We start from the raw sequence: 18363 nt of genomic DNA, 5'->3' as shown, positions 1-18363 counted from the left end.
GAAGATAAGCTTTAAATACTTATGTAACAAAAATCAGTTATAAGAATCCTAGTAATGAAATTTATTTAACTTTCTCTATTAATGATCTCAGTGATGCTATTTGTAAAACCTCAGGGATGATGTTAAGACTCCATCTTAAAAATATCTTTCATTGATAAGAGGATAAGGCTTCCCCCCACCTACCCCAAAGCAGGGCCTGAGTATAATGGGTATTTGCCTCGTATACAGCCAACCTAGGTTCGATCTCTGGCACTCCATATGGTTCCCCCTAGCACTGTCAGGAGTAATTTCTGAGTATAGAGCCAGGAATAACCCCTGAGCATCACCAGGTAAGGCCAAACAATCAAAAATTAAACCTGATTTCAGTGTTTTCCTCTAGATTTTATGCTCTGAAGCTTACCTTAGAGAACATGGCTGTGTAAAGAAAAAAAAAGTGCTTTTAATTCCATTAACTTCTATAATAGGACACACAAGTATGAACATGTGTAAATCTGTTACTGTACCCTCATGGTGACTAATTAAAAAATAAAAAATAAAAAAATTAAATAAAAACTATAATAGGACAGAAGTAGTAAACTCAATGATTGTTTCCAGTAAGAAACTCAGTGCTCCTTATGCCCTACCGCCCTACCGGCCACAGCTCTCGAAAGTCTATCCTCCCCTTAGTATGTACAGAAAAAGATACAAACCCTATCACATCAACTCAGTAACACCAAACTCTTATCTGATAAACATTCCATACTTGGTATATGGTTGAACATGGTATAATATTGACTTGTATAGACTGGCCATGATCCCTGACCTCACAGCCTGGCTCATGAGGTCAATCACCAATATTCACATTCAATAGCCTGATGTATCTTGGGTGGGTAGGATAGGAGGATGGCAGCCAGAGGTCATAGGAATTTTCTGAGGATTTGTGTCCATGTTATACAGTGACTTTCTCTATGCTACCACCTAATTTTCCAACTCTACCATTTTACTTTCTTCCCATTGCCAGCCAATCCCACGGTAAGAGAGCTATAAATGCTTTTCATAAAAACGTTTATATATCACAAGGGCTTCAGCACCACAAAACTTCTGAACTACTTGAGCTCGTATTTTGGTAAACCCCAGAGAGGCCAAATCCTAGTATGGTTAAGTTATTTGAAGGTGATCAATAGTAAGAGTCAATTTCTTAGTCCCCCTAGAAGAAGCATCTAGAATGCCTTGTTGGAACTTCCTTCCCTTGCATAGTATTACTGGGAAATGTAAGGAAGGCCACTACTCTCTTGCCATCCCTGGGGATGAAGAAAGTGACTACAGTGCAGAGGACTGTCCTGAATAATTCTAAAAAAAAAAAGAAAAGCCTTCCCCTTTATCCTAACACCAGACATAACCAGTAGAGTGAGCCACTCCCTTCCTTCTATGCCTATACTGCATCTACTGCATTTGTCTGAAAATACTGCTCTTCTTCATGACAGCGGGTATGAACCTTCCTTTTTAAAGCCTAATACTATGCTTGTTACATGTGAGGTCACTTTTTTTTGCCAGATGGGCCTGCGTGACATCATAGCCTAAAACAGACTTTTCTGTTTTCTCTTGATTCTGTCCTTCATACCATTCCCTGTTCTGGGACCAATTTTATTTCACCATTTCATTTACTTGAATATGTATTATCTACTCCAGGAAGGGAATAGGGCTGAATAGGAAAGGATTAATTTCAGTTTTTCTATATGGTATGGTGGAATTAGATTATTATGATTTCTCATTTCTAAAGATGACAATCACCAATACCTTCCCTCCTAGGATGTGTATGCCACACTTTATATCATGAAATGGAATTATATCCCCCCAACCTGAAATCTGGTTGGATGTAGTGCCTTGAATAGACAGTAGAATGTGGTAGAAGGACATTCTAAAGACTTCCAAGGCTGGGTAGTAAGAAGCCCTGCAATTTTGCCTGGGTTTCTTGGGATGGTTGCTTTGGGAAGAATCAGCAGCATGCTATGAGAAGCCCAGGCCACAAAGAAAGGTCATAGGTAGAGACTGGTTGACAGCTCTGCCAGAGCTCTGAACTTCAGTGACTATCAGCTATAAGTCTCATGAGTCTCATATTGTATATTCGGCCTAATTGAATCTTTTGATGATTCTAACTCCAGGTGGCATCTGACTGGAAGTCAGAAGACAATGCAGCTGTGCCCTGTTAAACAACAGGACTGTGAGAAATGAAAAGAAATTGTTCCAATTACTTGAAACAAGTTTCAGGACTGATTTCTTATGCAGTAATAGATAATCAAGTCATTTGAAATAAGAAGGGACTAGTTCCAAAGAGAAAGTAGTTTTTCCTATTCAACTCGGCTAGTGTACGAGTCATACAGATCTCTCCCTAAACATTTAGAAAAGGCATCATGAGTGGTCACATCAGATGGCTAGTGGGAAGGACAAAATAGGAGAGCCAACCTTGTGTGGTCACTGACCTTGTGTCAGGGCATTAAGGACCAGACAGAGCCTAGAAGTGTCTGGGAAATATCAGGGCAGATTTGAGTTACAATGTCCATCCTTTGCTGTCCTATAGGTGTATGTTTAAAACCAACAATCATGGTTCAGAGGTCTGTTTTTAGCAAGAATATGCAGACAAAGACTTAGATATGGCTGAATATATCTTAGAGAGAGTTCAAGCTAAGAAAACAATAAACATACAACAGATTACAGAATCTGTTCCCTCCATTAAAATATCTGCTGATGTGGCTAATTTTTCAGTTTCCTTTCTTTACACTCCCAAAGTTATAGTTCAGAGTAACCTTTTTGGGGGTGAGGGTGGGCTAGGACCATATCAGGTAGTGCTCAGGGTAGACTAATAGTTCTATGCTCACGAGTGGCCCCTGACAGTGCTCCAGGGACCATATGTGGTGCTGGCAACAGAACCTGGGTAGGCTGAATGCAGTACAAGCACCTTAACTCATGCACAATCTTTGTGGCCCTCAATGTGCTTGTTTTATAATATCAATCAATGTGCTTGTTTTATAGTATCAATCACTCTGCTTTTTAACATTTTTCCCCCATTTTTACATATCTAAAAATCTTCAACATATTCCTAATTGGTAGTAAATTTGTCATCTTTTCGCCACAGAAATGATTTCTTTCAAATGGTATCTCTCCATTTTTGACTGCCACAGTTCATGTTAGGAAGGCAACATCAGGGAGTGGAATGTGCAACAGAAAAAGAGCTGGTGAGTGTAAAGACTTGTACTCTGATTTTAGCTTCACCATGAATTGGTTTGGTGGCCTTAGGCTCCTCTCCCAGTCTTATCCCAGTGGAAGTGAGGAGTTGGGCTGGATGCTTCAAGTGAAAGTCTGTAGCTGTGCTTGTTATAGCATGTATCCCCCTTCTGTCATCAGCCAGGGCTTTTTCTAGTTAGCCACTGAATCTTCCCACTTTGCCCTTTTTCTTTTTAACTTTAAAAATAAATTATTTTAACTTTTTTATTGGATCACTGTGAGACAGACCCTTAAAAAGCTATTCATGATTGGATTTCAGTCATACAGTATTCCAACACCCATCCGTTCATCAGTGTACATTTCCCAGCATCAGTGTCCCCAGGTTCCCTCCCATCACCCCCCACCCCATCCCAACTACCTGCCTTTCTCTTTGGCAGGTGCTTTTATTTCCCCCTCTCTTTTTCTCTCCTTTTCAGCAATACTGATACTGAAAAGGTATCAAGAATATCCCTTTACCTACTTTTAACTCTCAGATCTTGTCCAGCGTGATCATTCCCAGCTATTATTGTCATACTGGTCTCTTCTCTATCTTACCTTCCCTCTGCCCCCCACACACTTGTGGTTAGTTCCAACCATCAACCAGTCCTCCTAACCCCTGTTTTCCCCGGCCATGGATATTAGTCTTCTACTATATATAGAAGTCACAGTGATTAGAGGGCAAATTCATGCTGCTTTGTTCTGCTGTTATTCCATATAGTCAACCCTGGCAAGCACCAGATTCTCAATTACCACAGCTATTTTCCATTCTACTGTAAAATTTCTATCTAACCTCCCCCAAAAAACCAGAGAATCATTTTTCTCTTGTAGAAACCAGTATTAGAAAGTAAAAAAAAAAAGTAAAAAAAGTATTTGGTTCTCAGAGAACAATACTTAACTGAAAAAGAAATCAGACAACTATCAGCAAAGTAAATAAAGTAGCTATTTTTTTAAAAAAAAATAGCTATTTCTCTTGAGCAAAGGCATTATGTTGATTGTTGTTATTATTTTATTTTTTGGTCTTGGGGCCACAGCCATCAATGCTCAGGGCTTACTCCTGGCTCTTCTTTCAGGGATCATCTGGAAGGGCTCAGGGGACCATATGGGGTGCAGTCCTGGCTCTGAAGTCAGGAATCACTCCTGGTGGTGCTTGGGGGACCATATGGGATGCTGGGAATCGAACCCGGGTCAGCCGTGTGCAAGGCAAACGCCCTAACTGCTGTGCTATTGCTCTAGCCCCCAAGATAAGATTCACTCTGACTTAAATATTTCAATAGAAAAAAAGAGGAAGGAGAGAGGGAGTGCAGAAATAGAGGAAAGGTGAGGGAAAGAGGACAGAAAAGGTGAAGAGAGACATGACGAGAATTATCAAACTATCTATTTATCTAAGTAATCCTCTCTGTCACAGACACAGCCACTTTCAAAGACAAAGCCACATCAAGACAAATGGGGCTCAAGAGGCCCTTTCCTCTTCTTTCTGCAATGGCACCTTTCCATCCTTACCTCGGGCACTGGAAGGAGCAGAGGTAATCATCTGGGATGGTGCTGAGTGAGTGGAACTCAGGCTGGAGGAAGAAGGGCTTGCCTGGGACGAGGACAGAACAGAGACGTTGGTGACTGAGCCCTGGTACCTGGGGTTGGTATAAGAGAGCTGCAAAGGAAGAAAAATCAGCAGGATAGAGGTCTCATGCTTGGATTCTACAACTGGCCTAGAATTGGCTTTGTGTTCTGAGGTGCCTGGAACTGATATCTGCTACTAGGTCCTGTGCCCTAGAGGAATCCAAACTAGTGTCTGGCAGTAAAGGTTGCCCACACCACCCAAGGAACAGGGTTGTTGGTTGGGCCCTAGTGACAGTGGCTCTGGAGGAAGCAGGACTTAGCCATTGGGAATGCCATAAGGGAGGACAACTTGGCAGAGGAGCTTTCCCACAGGGTCTCTATGAGTAGCCATCCAGAGCTGTGTTTTCTTCTTGGGTAATAAGACATGGGAACTGTGACATGGGCTAGTGTGGAGGGAAGACAGTTTTTAATATTTCTGGGTACTCTAAATTCAGGAACAGGGGAACTAGGCAGGGTTGCCAACACTTGGATCAGACCAACTATCAGAGAGGTAAGTACTCAAGATATGGTGCCCTGGCCACTTTGAGACAGCTCTTGTACCTGCATGTGGTGGTACAGGTCCTCAGCAGCCTCGCCCATGGAGCTGTCACCCAACATTACCACGTTTCCTGCTTCACTAGATGCATGTGAGGAGAGAGAGGACGATGAGTGGCGGCCTGTGCCCATCAAGTTCATGGGGCTGCAAACAAGTGTGGGAAATAGGGAGGAGTCAGGTACAGAGCTGACTAGTACCGTGTCAAATTTTTAAACTTTTTTTTTACTTTTTGGGTCACACCTGGTGATGCATAGGGGTTACTCTTGGCTCATGCAATCAGGAATTACTCCTGGCGGTGCTCGGAGGACCATATGGGATGCTGGGAATTGAACCTGGGTGAGCCGCATGCAAGGCAAACACCCTACCCACTGCGCTATTTCTCCAGCCCAGCGTGCCAAATTTATCTTCAGTCTTAGCTGCCACTGGTTTGGAGGGTTCCAAAGTTAATACTCATGCCTGTTTGAAGCCTGAAGCAATTTTGGAACCCACTCTGCTGCTCAGGGGCCCCTGGTCTGGGAGGGCTAGTGGGAGGCCACAGAAACACAGAAACAGCCTTTGCCTGGAGGAAAATGGCTATAGGAGCTCAGTCTGATATACCAGCAATTTCTCAATTAAAGGGAATCAGGTCAAAGGATCCTTATATGTTTTTTTTTTTTTCTTTTTGCTTTCTGGGTCACTCCTGGCGAGGCACAGGGGTCACTTCTGGCTCTGCACTCAGAAATTACCTCTGGCGGTGCTCAGGGGACCATATGGGATGCTGGGAATCGAACCCGGGTCGGCCGCATGCAAGACAAATGCCCTACCCACTGTGTTATCGATCCAGCCCCCTTACTATGGGGTTTTAATTTCAGTCTGTTTCCACTCACTGCTGGGATCTATTCCTAGGTTAGGGTTGTGTCTTCTCAGTATGGGAAAACTATCAAAATAGCTGGCTATAAACAATCTGTTGGCATCCTCCCATGACTATGGCCAAAGGCTGGCCTCTACCAATAGTATCCATTCCTTCCTTTACTCGTTCCTCCCTCCCTTCTTCCCATTTCATTTACTAAGTGCCTACTCTGTGCTGACTTGCTTCTCACACGGAAAACAGATCCAGTGAGGGGCTCCTCTCACACACTCTGTCTAAGGCCTAGCGTTCTTGCCCTAGAGGTTTTGTATATCTTTAGTTGTGTAAGACTGGAGCAATAGCACAGCGGGTAGGGCGTTTGCCTTGCAAGCAGCCAACCTGGGTTCGATTCCTCTGTCCCTCTCGGAGAGCCCGGCAAGCTACCGAGAGTATCCCACCCTCAAGGCAGAGCCTGGCAAACTCCCCGTGGCATATTCAGTATGCCAAAAACAGTAACAACAAGTCTCACAATGGAGACTTACTGGTGCCCGCTCGAGCAAATCGATGAACAACGGGACGACAGTGCTACAGTGCAGTGCTTAGTTGTGTCCAGGCAGACCAGGACTCCCGAGTTCAGAGCAATCACACCTTGACATCCATATCATCATCATGTTTTTTTTTCTTTTTTTTGGCTTTTGGGTCACACATGGCAACGCACAGGGGCTACTACCGGCTCATACACCCAAGAATTACTCCTGGCGGTGCTCGGGGGACTATATGGGATGCTGGGAATTGAACCCGTGTGCAAGGCAAATGCCCTACCTGCTATGCTATCATTCCAGGCCCTCATGTTGTTTTCTTAAAACAGACTGTTTTCCCTTAGTCCTCTTGTGATCAATTCCAAAGGCCTTTTTAGAGCTGACCCAGGCTCCTTTCCACGTTCTCACCTTGCATTCCAGCTCAACATGACTTTACCTGTAGCACTAACTAGACTGACTCATTTTCATTCTGAGGCATCTATAAATGCCAGTTATATACTTTGCTCTGTTTCTGCATTTTATCAGTTCCCCTCCTAATCCCAATTCTTTCTGCCTGTAAAATTTATACTTATCCTTTTCCCCCTTCTCTTAGGGTTCCCATAATAACATGTATGGTCTTTAGTGACCTAGGATAGTGACTGACTGCATGCAGAGCATAAGCCCTAGAGCAGAAAGCTGTGTTATTTTAAGTAATAATTATTTTCTCTGCAAATGGGTAAGAGAACATGTGGGTGAGTACACATGAGCACTAGTTAGTATTCACTTGCTCTGACCTTTGACATTCAGACTTACCTCTATGGAGGAGACCCCTCAACAGCCCTATGGCCATACCTGTGCCTGTGGGTCATCTTGATGGTCTCGGGGCTCATGGGGCTATGGGATGCTAGGACATTTCCCCGTGGGGTGCTGGTGCCTGAGCATGCAGGACTTAGCTTGTCCAAACCTGGAAATTCCTGTTGAGACATGAGTGTCCCTTTATCAGAAAGTAAAGGAAAAACAGGTTTTCAAAGGGTGGGGGGAATTTGGAAGGGAAGATTAAGGCAGTGATGGAGGGAAGCAGACATTAATGGAGAGTGAGATGCTGGAGTGTTGTATGCATAAAACTCAATAATTAACAGTGCCATGAATCCTGATGCTTGATGTTTGTGCTGGTGGTACAAACATAAAAACAAATAGGTGCTGCTGACTGAATGTGAATGACTAACTTCTTTTGGGAATGACCCCTTCACAACTAAAACGCTTCCTAAACATAAACACAAGAACCAGTGAGTGAGGTACTGGGTTGACTTCACTGAAAGAACACATACGGAACAGGCTGAAATTGGTCATGTATCAGTGTTTAGAGATTTGTTCACTACAGAAAAAAAACAAAACAAGATCCGGGAAGCAGGAGAGGGAGAGCTAATTATCAGTTGTCAGTCAGTGAATGCCTTTTACATAAGGATTGGGGTTGGGTTTTTATAGGATTGCTAAGTGGTCCAGCTCCTAATGACCTGGGTTAAATTGTACATAGAGAACACATTTTCATAATCCTGGAACAAAAGAGCAAATTTCTCAATCTATATTAGGGTTTTGTGTCCTGTGACTGAAAAGCAGCATGGTACTGTTTCAGCAGAATTAAATTCTTACTAAGCACACAGACATCTTTGCAGAAACTTTTGGCTCCAAATCCTCTTGGTTGATGGCATATTGCTTTGTGTCCCTATTTGTGACTCTGGAGAAACAAAGAATAACTGTTGATGTTTCCTCAAGCCCTAAGTCCAGTGGGGAAGCTTGGCCTGAAGAAGCAGCGAGGTTTACACGCCCTCCTTCCAAAGTATATACAAAGTGGAAATATGCTTCTGCTGCTGTAGGAGACACCTGCCTGCATGCACTTTGAGGTGTATGGGCCAGTATTCTGTGTTTTCTAATGCACTGACCTGAAACCACCTCTCCAGCCTGTTCTACTGGCTAGGCTCTCGCCTGTTGTATATAGTAGAGATCAGTCAAGCAGGAGACAGTTGAATGGGAGGTAATAAAACATCCATTAGATTTAGTGATACTTCTTAAGTTCTTTACTAAGTGGACATTTTAATTTTAGGGGGAGGCGGGACATAAGAATTAAAACACAAGATTTTCTGCATATTTTACTTCAAGATACCATGGATTAAATATTTCAGAGAGAAAAAATTTGAGACTCTGAAATCTTTACTTTGAAAATATGTTCTCAAACTATGCATTTCCTCAAAATGTGCTCTCCAACAATAGGCTAATTTAATTTAGTTTTGGTTTTGGGACCACACCTGACAGTGTTCAGGGCTTACTTCTAGCTCTGTGTTGAGGAATCACTACTGGTGATACTTGGGGGATCATATGCAGAGCCAGGGATCAAACCTGGGTTGCATTGCATGTGAGTCAAGCACCTTACCTGTGGTTCTATTTCTGGCCCCTGCAAAGGTTGTTTTTTCTGTTTCAAATATTGGTTTACATTTCATGCTTCCCATACTTATACAGCAAAGGACAGAGATGACTAGAATACCCAGAATCCAAAAAAAAACAGGACAAGTCAAACCCAATCTTATCAGGACCTCAGTGGTCAGTGGTTATCCCTGGAAGGGGAACTTTTTTTTTTTGCTTTTTGGGTCACACCCAGCGATGCTCAGGGGTTACTCCTGGCTTTGCACTCAGAAATTACTCCTGGCAGTGCTTGGGGGACCATATGGGATGCCAGGGATCGAACCCGGGTCGGCCACATGCAAGGCAAACGCCCTACCCGCTGTGCTATCGCTCCAGCCCCTGGAAGGGGAACTTTTAATTTATTATGGCCTTGCCCTATACTGATCAACTCCAGATCCCTTGCCTCTCTCTAATTTTCCTAGTAACCCTATGAGATTACTGAGAAGTAATGAGAAGAAAGCAGCAAGTAATTGGTGCTTTTCACTCCTTGTGATCTGGCAGCCAGTTCATAGAGCAGGAGGGATTCCTTAGGAAATACTTGGGAGTCAGTTCCTTGGTTGAAAATGGGGCAAGAATATGTGAACAGGGGACTGCAGATCACCTGAACTCTATTCTTATCAGTCAGCACTTTCTGTAAGCCTCCCCCAAACCCCAAGGGAAATTAGTCTTGGAACAAAAGTTCCAGTTATTCTTACATGTGCCAAATCCTATCAGGGTGGCCTGAAGGCCAAGCTAGAGCTATAAGGGCTTTCTATAGCTTGGACCAAACTCTGAATGTGCTTAATCCTTCTAAAAGCAGTATTATGAAACTTCTTCCTACCTAAACTATGGCTGTCTCAGATGTGTTCTTGGATCATACTATGTAAGAGGAATTTGCGTGGGAAAGGGAAAAAGGAAAGGGAATTAGAAGGGCAAGGTTGGGGCTGGGGTGTACCTCAGCAACAGAGCTCTTGTTTTGCATATTTGAGGCCTTCAGCAACCCTCTCAACCTCCTTCTCCCTTCCCCCCTCCCTCCATCCCCTATCCCCCTCCCCCGCAAAACTGAAGGAAGGGCAAGTAGGAGGGGTGAGGAGGGGATGAGAGCAGGTAGGGTGTGAGGACTGGCTCAGACTATATCTTATTCCTTTAGGCTCTAGGGATGAAAACATCTCTAAAGAGATCCCTGCATGTGAGCCATGTATTTGAGCCGGTCTCCTCCTCATCTGAAAACCTCTCTACACCAGCATAGGGGCAGAAAAAACTTTTTGTTTTTGAATATGAATCATTCCTAGAACAGGATCAGAGGGCCCTGGGCATCCTTTTCCTGGCAGCTTTTAAAGAAATTTGCCCTTCAGCACCATGCAAGGAAGGTACCTTCTGCCCAAGACTGCCCACTGCTGGCTGTCACAGGAACCGAAGTAACTCTGCCTGCACATGTGATGCACTTGGTGCAGCAGGAGGTCTAGTCCCACAGAGGGTGGCCTAACCAGACCAGGATGCAGGCACGTCACCTCCTGTGCAGCAACATGACTTGGACAGAGCCCCACACGCTCTGGCTGAGACCCTTGGACTGCCTGCTGTCCCCCTCTTGGTCTGAGGATATCATGCCAAGACTTTTTGGAAACAAAGACTAAAGAAAAGAGTGATTCAAATGATAGAAGAATGGCTGTGAGGTGACCATCTGAGTTATGAGAGAAAAACCAGGTCAAACGGGAAGAGGAGAAGAAAGAAGTTTTAGAACAAGTCCCTGGTACTGTATGCCCTATGCCTTGGAGGGATTTTGGATGCTTGGACAAAGAATTCTCACTGCAGAGAAAATGTATGGCAATAGTAACCAAAGCAGAAGGAGGATGATCATTTACTTAAAAGAATAACCTGTTATGTTTTTAAGGCTTTCTTTTCAAGGAAGTTTAGTTACTGATGTAGCACTGTAGCACTGTCATCCAGTTGCTCATCGATTTGCTCGAGCAGGCACCAGTAACGTTTCCATTGTGAGACTTGTTGCTGTTTTTGGCACATTTGATAGTTATTGATGTAAATTTTAAAAAAAGGATTTACTTATTTACATTTAATCTTATTTACATTTAATATAATTAAAGTTTTTCTTTATCTGGTACTAGAGACTGAACCCAGGCTTCAAATATACAAGGCAAATAATGATCTACATCTAGCTACATTCCTTGACCCTCAAAATATGTATATACTTTTGTATTAGGGTACAAAATTATTAGGGTGACGCCTAGTGGTGCTCAGGAACTATGACATGCTGGGAATAAAACCTGGGACTCCTGTCTGCAAAGCTGTGGTACAGACTTTTTTTTTTTTTTTTTTGCTTTTTGGGTCACACCTGGCAATGCACAGGGGTTACTCCTGGCTCTGCACTCAGGAATTATCCCTGGCCATGCTCAGGGGACCATATGGGATGCTGGGATTTGAACCCGGGTTGGCCGCGTGCAAGGCAAACGCCCTACCCGCTGTGCTATCTCTCCAGCCCCTGTGATACAGACTTTTGAGCCATCTTCCTGGACTGGGACAGTTTTTCCTTCACATTTTTGTTCCCTTGTCTGTACTTCAACCCTAACTTTTCTTTGGCTTGTGGTAAAGACCCAGAGGAAGTGATACCTTGTCTATCTGAAGCAGGGGAAGGGGAGGGATCAGCTTACTTGATAAAGACTGGCCCGCATCATCTGGAACTGATCAATCAACTTCTTATGTAGAGGGCGCATTTCTGGGTGTACAAACTTCTCATGAACTGCCAGTCCAACTCCAAGGACATGGACCTATGAGAGTAACACCGAAGGCCACTGTATTAGCCAGGGAGCAATCCCTGAGAACTGTAGCTGCTCTGTGGTGCAGAGTCTTTCCCTCTCGGCCACAAGCCTCGCAGCCCTGTAAGACATACCTGTTCCTGCATTAGCTCCTTGAGCTGGGTGATCTTCTCAGCATCTCCTGGGTGCTTTGTAATGTAGTCTTTATCAAAGAAGGCCTGTGAAAGGAAAGGCCATGTCAGGAAGACTCTCCTCAGGACTATTTGGGACTCGGAAAGCTGAAGTCTTAAGGTGCTTCCAGAAAGGCAGCCAGGCTACCTTTTCATGGGTACACCACAAAGTGCCTCTAGCCTGCTGGTTTGCATAAATCATGTACAATTTCAGGTGTTTTTAAAATTTTTTTTCTGTATATAAGAGGACTGGAAGTTGTCAAGCCATCTAAGCCTGGATGCTGGTCCCAGGTCCTTATTGAGCCTGGATAACCTGGGTTGGGCAGGTAAGACTGGTGGCCACAGTGCAGAGGGAGAAAAGTCTTTTAGCTACCCCACACATTTTTTTGGAGAAGGGCTGGGTATGAGGGCTCCTCTCAGAGTCCATTTAACATCTTCCATAATCAGATGAATTACTCATCTGTTAGCATTAAGAGACTGAAAGGAAGGAAGTGTCCCAGCAGAGAGCTATGACACAGATACAGAGTCTAGGAGGAAGCTTTTAAAACCTCATTCCAGGAGCAACCTCAGCTGGAAGGCAAGCAGGAGAATCTTAAGAGACGTCCAAGAACTGACTTTCCAGACTGGCTTTCTGTATGGGTTCGGCTCACCTCTTGGTAGCGCGCAATGCCTCCATTGACTGCAGCATCGATGACACCATTCAAGCACATGCTGAGCAGATTGATGTTGCCGTGCACCTGCTTGTGTTGATACTGGCTGATCAGGGCCCGCAGCTCCTGGTTCTTATTCTCAACCACTTGGATGGCATTCTCCAGAGGGCTCACCTCCACCTAGGAGTAAACAGTGTCATCACAGTCATGGTGACAAACCCTCCCTCATCATGGTTCTGAGAGCAGGGTGCTTGTTCTAAGACATAAAGTGCTTGTTCTCCCACCCTTATTCCAGCAAACTGGAGATTCCCTGGGCTCTTCCTATCTCTCACTTCTGATTTTTAGGTACTTAGAAGTACAGCCAAGGGTGAACCACTTCTCCAGTCAGAGAGCACTGGTTTCCTCAATTGTAAACTGGGAGGTTAAAAAATACCCACTGCCGGGGCTGGAGCAATAGCACAGCGGGTAGGGAGTTTGCCTTGCATGCGGCCGACCCGGGTTCGATTCCCAGCATCCCATATGGTCCCTGAGCACCACCAGGGGTAATTCCTGAGTGCAGAGCCAGGAGTAACCCCTGTGCATCGCCGGTGTGACCCAAAAAGCAAAAAAAATACCCACTGCCTAGGGGAAGTATGAAGATTAAAAATGACAGAAGATTTCATGCTAAGTGAAATGAGTCAGAAAGAGAGAGACAGACATAGAAAGATTGCACTCATCTATGGCATATAGAATAACAGAGTGGGAGACTAACACCCAAGAATTGTAGAAATAAGTACCAGGAGGTTGACTCCATGGCTTGGAGGCTGACCTCACATTCTGGGGAAAGGGCAACTCAGAGAAGGGATCACCAACTATAATGTAGTCGAAGGCCATGCGGGGGAAGGGAGTTGCGGGCTGAATGAGGGCTAGAGACTGAGCACAGTGGCCACTCAACACCTTTATTGCAAACCTCAACAGCTAATTAGAGAGAGAGAACAGAGGAGAATGCCCTGCCACAGTGGCAGGGTGGGGTGGGGGGAGATGGGATTAGGGAGGGTGGGAGGGATGTTGGGTTTACTGGTGGTGGAGAATGGGCACTGGTGAAGGGATGGGTTCCCAAACTTTGTATGAGGGAAGCATAAGCACAAAAGTGTATAAATCTGTAACTGTACCCTCACGGTGGTTCACTAATTAAAAATAAATTAAAAATAAATAAATAAATAAATAGTTGTTTAAAAAAATGACAGAAGATTACAAAGCCCGCAGCATAGAATTAGCTTGGGTACTCTCGGCCAGGCATGCAGCTGACACTCTCTTTAGACTAAGGTCCCCAATGCCAGAGCTGAAGGAGCAACTGTGAGGACCAACTCATCCCAAACATGTCTCACCAGTTCCCTCCTCTCCACTTCAAACCACCGAGAGATGCCAGGTAAGCTGTGAGTCAGAGTCAGTGTGGTGCGCTCAATCCATAGGCTCTGCAGAGAGGGCAGAGTTAGGTACAGGTGATTAGACAATTTTTGCCACACCCTGTCTGCCTGAAGGATAAAACAGTGACAAGTTCTTGAAAAAGAGGACTTGCCCCAGCCTTGTCATACATGGCCTGATTTCCCAGATTTGTTTACCTTAAATTCATTCTCCTTGTCCTTGGGACCTTTGTGAAAAGGTCTGTCATACCGGAACCTCCTCACATTGTTGACACGGTAGAAACTCTTGACTCGATCTGGAACTCTATCCATCTGCAGGACATCTACGTAATCTGGAATGGGTGTCACTGCATAGATCTGCAAGTCTGAGCAAGTTAAGTAAAGGGAAAACTCGTATGTGTCAGAGATGGATCTAAGTATCTGACCACGGTCATCCCTCCAAGGATGAGAGGAGCATCAAAGAACCCCAATTCCTACTAGTGGCAGCAGCACCTCAAGAAGTGGAGTAAATCCAAATATAGTTATGTCATCCTCCCCTGTTGTACCCCATCTCTGATCCAGCAGTGAGTCTCAGAGCACTCAGCCAAGCTGAGATGTCAATAGCCACACGTTCTCCCTGACCTCCAAGAAAGAAGGGACGTGGGTTAGGAAAATGCAAGTGTGCACCCCCACAAGAGTGAGGAAGTTGTGGGTCTGGGTCTATTCAACGTTGGTAAATTATATTTAATGTAAAAAATCCTTTTAACAGAACACTCATTGTGGTCTTTATGGGGTGAGAACATGTGGAAGTCCTCCTGCCCTCTACTCTTTGAAACAAGATTGTCATAGTTATAGTGACTTTTCCAAGGAGGCCACATAAAGGAGATAAGGGCAGCCCACTGTTTGCATTCAGACTTCCAAGTACCACCAAGGTCACAAGCACTACCCATCTCTTGACCCTCTCATTTCTACTCCGCTTCCTAGAGCTTCCTGACAAAGACTAGAGACTAAAACAGAGGGGCCTGCAAGTATACAGTGCTTGTGCTTCCTTTGTGGCAAGAGTCTTTGTGGGATTCCAAATAACCCTGTACATGTTTTATTCTTGCTTCAAAGTACCCCTCACAGGGCAGGGTAGGGAATAAGGTTCTGGTCCCAGCCAGTCTCAGGATAAAGGTGTCCTAAAACCCTGATGGTCCTAAATAGCTACGAGCATTCAACACTTTCTCCATGAGAATGAGTGCCCTGCCTCCTAAGTGAGGGCTCAGTGATGAGGATACACTCTGCTTAGGACTTATAAGTAACCCAACCCACAAGGCCAACAAAATATGGCAAAAAAATAGCCAAGTGGGTAGATCTCAGGACCTCCCAGGGCCCCAGCCCTCCTTCCCCCATAGAGTGTTGAAAGATACACTGGGCGTCACACTGCAGGATGGCGTCATCAGGATGGTTGGGGTGCTGCATGGCAACAGCTTGTGGGAACTCGCTGAGCATCCTCTGCTGGAAGGCCTCCAGTCTCTCGTAGTCATGGCCGCGACACACATATTCTTTGTTCTGCCACAAACATGAGAGCGCACTTTATGGCTTGCCTGTAGCTCCCATCTCCATCTACACGGGTGTCAATAGACACTCATGTCTCCAAATTGTCCTAGGAGCCCCCAAGGCAGGCAAGGGTCACCGCATTTAATCCTTGCCTTAAGGGAAATGGTGGTCAAGAATAAAGAGGGACAGAAGAAGGGAGAATTGCACTGTGATACGGCAGCCTAATGAGTGTGAGTGTGGAAACAAAGAATGCGGGAAGCAAGGAGGAAGACGGGATGAAAAGTAGAGTGGGGTTTTGGAGAAAACCACACCAGAAAAGAATCCTGAAAGGTACACCTGGGTTAATTTAGTAAAAAGGCGGGACGGGAAATCCATGTGAATACAGTGGTAACCACAATACTAGTCAAGACAGGAAAAGGTGCAGCTAGAAAAGACGCACAGGAGGACTGATGGCAAGATGACTGAGGAGGCTGGAGACATGTACCAAAGAGTGACCACCATGAGGGCTGCCATATAATTTTTTTAAAGTGGGGATGGTCAGGTATGTGTTGTTTAAGAATCACTTTGTTCAGCTGAAAAAATAAGTTTAATATTGTCCAGTGTCCATTAGTAACTGTTTACTACATTAATAAACCCAGTATCATTCATTCTTTTGCAAAGGTGTCAGAATAGCACTGAACATATTTTTAATAACATTTATGAAACTGTAATTACATAATATTTGGCTTGGGTTAGATTTTCATTTTTCCTTTGAGGGTGGAATCATAACAAGGCACCCTCAACTCTGCTGCACTGGTCACAGGGCTTAAAGAGTTAATTGGTGGAGGAGGTTCCTGAGTTCCCTGGTGACATCTGTCTGCCTGCCCAGTTACCTCACTCGATCCACTGATAAAGTGTCATATATTGGCAATCTCTCCTGGCATGTCTTCAGAGGAGAGGAGAGAGAGCTGGTCTACAGGGTCAGCCATCTGCTTCCCGGTACAAGGATGATATGCAGACCTAGACAGATCTCAGCCTTTTTCTGCCCAGTTTTAACTGTTCTCTTACTTTGGGAGAATTCAAAAGACTGAGCCACATGTCCATTCATAACCAAATGGAAGGGCAGCACTGGAAGGGAAATGAGGACTGGAGGATCAGGGAGGTATCTCCAACAGAACAGACCAGTAGTTAAAAGACAGAGGAATTTATAAGTCCCTTGCTTGAGGGGAGAATTGACAAAGAAGGTAATACATAAATAACACATAAAGAATTGGACTCTTCATTTCACAAACATACAATCTTCACAATGCATTCAAAAATACACTATCTTTACTGATGTGTGTTCATGAGTCAAGTGAAAAGAAAACAAAATTACCCTCAAGAAAGGAGGGCTGGATATTTTCCTGTCTCTGTGCAGATGAGTAGAAAATCACATTTGTGAAGCAAGGTCGCAGCAGATGGTTTAGAGAAACCAAGCTGGCAGAACTAAAGTAATAGATGGCCTATGTGTTCAAGGAAGTGGAGGGGAGTAGGTGGCCTTCTGGGGAAGACCCAGCAGGAGGAAGGTATATGGTATCGACCTTGAAACTGGTTGTCAATTTCAAATTTGTTTGGCGAGAGTCCCAGCATCCCACACAAGACAGAACTGATTGCCACCTCTTTCTACTTTGTTCTTGCCACACACAAGGCAAACAAGCTACCTATACCGGCACTTTTTTCACTACAGATAAAGTAAGCAGCTGATGAAAAGGAAGGCAGCATATGCTTAGGCCAGGCATATTTGTTTGTGTGAACGATAGCACTAGAAAATATTTTTATTTGGGGGCAGGGGGCACACTTGGAGATGCTCAGAGGTCACTCCTATCTCTGCACTCAGGAATTACTCCTGGTGGTGCTTGGGGGACCATTATGGGATGCTGGGGATTAAATCCCAGGTTAGCCACATGTAGGACAAATGCTCTACCCACTATACTATTGCTCTGGCCCTGGGACTTAATCTCATGGAGATGGTGATGGACCGATGGGTGACATTTCTTAACATTCCTTGATCTTTTTCTTCCACTACTAGCAAAACTATGGACATTCAGATGGAGATTGAAAGCATTATTTGGATGGTTCAGGTACATGTTATTTGCCAGGTCCTACTTGTCTGACAGTTCTGAAATCCCTGGGACACTGTTGTGTCTTGTCACATGAATCTGAGAATGTGGAATTCAGACCAGATCATGATGGATAGTTCCTGTTTGTCATGTAAAGAAATTGGGGACAGGGAAGGATACCCAATTTTATAATATCCAAAAATACATTTGGAGTAAAATCTATTTATGAAATATATATTGTGGGACTAAATAAGGAGAATAAAATGACAGTAAGGGTTAAGTTACAATGACAAAATGAGAAAGAAAAATCATTAATTTGTCAAAGGACAGTGTGGGGATTTATATATATATACATATACATTATATATATACATGTATATATATATAATTTAAAATTTTAACTTTGTTAGAGGAGATATTTTTGGCTTCTTTCTAACTGTCAACACTCTAATTCTTCAACAGCTCCTCTTCTGTTGTTGCTGCATGTCTCTATTTCTTTCTTTTTTTCCCAGTTTTTTTGCTACACCCAATGTTTTCATGGCTTACTCCCATCTCTGTGCTCAGGGATCATTTCTGGTGGGTTCTCTCTAAATAATGGTCCTTC

General features: G+C 44.1%; 1 protein-coding gene across 5 annotated transcripts in view; it reads right to left on the bottom strand.

Moving 5' to 3' along the window:
• DOCK3 (dedicator of cytokinesis 3) overlaps nucleotides 1–18363 on the bottom strand; it is a 440374-nt gene that overhangs the window by 11219 nt on the left and 410792 nt on the right. For 3 of the 5 annotated variants that reach the window (XM_055135368.1, XM_055135373.1, XM_055135370.1), the window contains exons 41-49: nucleotides 15552–15693; nucleotides 14362–14528; nucleotides 14128–14214; nucleotides 12761–12940; nucleotides 12075–12158; nucleotides 11836–11952; nucleotides 7589–7710; nucleotides 5398–5536; nucleotides 4741–4888 (exon numbers count right to left, since the gene is read on the bottom strand). In XM_055135368.1, coding sequence (XP_054991343.1) covers nucleotides 4741–4888; nucleotides 5398–5536; nucleotides 7589–7710; nucleotides 11836–11952; nucleotides 12075–12158; nucleotides 12761–12940; nucleotides 14128–14214; nucleotides 14362–14528; nucleotides 15552–15693 — 1186 coding nt within the window. The remainder of the gene's footprint in view (nucleotides 1–4740; nucleotides 4889–5397; nucleotides 5537–7588; nucleotides 7711–11835; nucleotides 11953–12074; nucleotides 12159–12760; nucleotides 12941–14127; nucleotides 14215–14361; nucleotides 14529–15551; nucleotides 15694–18363) is intronic. The other 2 variants (XM_055135371.1, XM_055135372.1) reach the window with 1 other exon arrangement.

Source organism: Sorex araneus, chromosome 4 (genome assembly GCF_027595985.1).
Source record: "Sorex araneus isolate mSorAra2 chromosome 4, mSorAra2.pri, whole genome shotgun sequence".
NCBI classification, from domain to species: Eukaryota; Metazoa; Chordata; class Mammalia; order Eulipotyphla; family Soricidae; genus Sorex; species Sorex araneus.
This window is presented reverse-complemented; position numbering and strand designations above follow the sequence as displayed.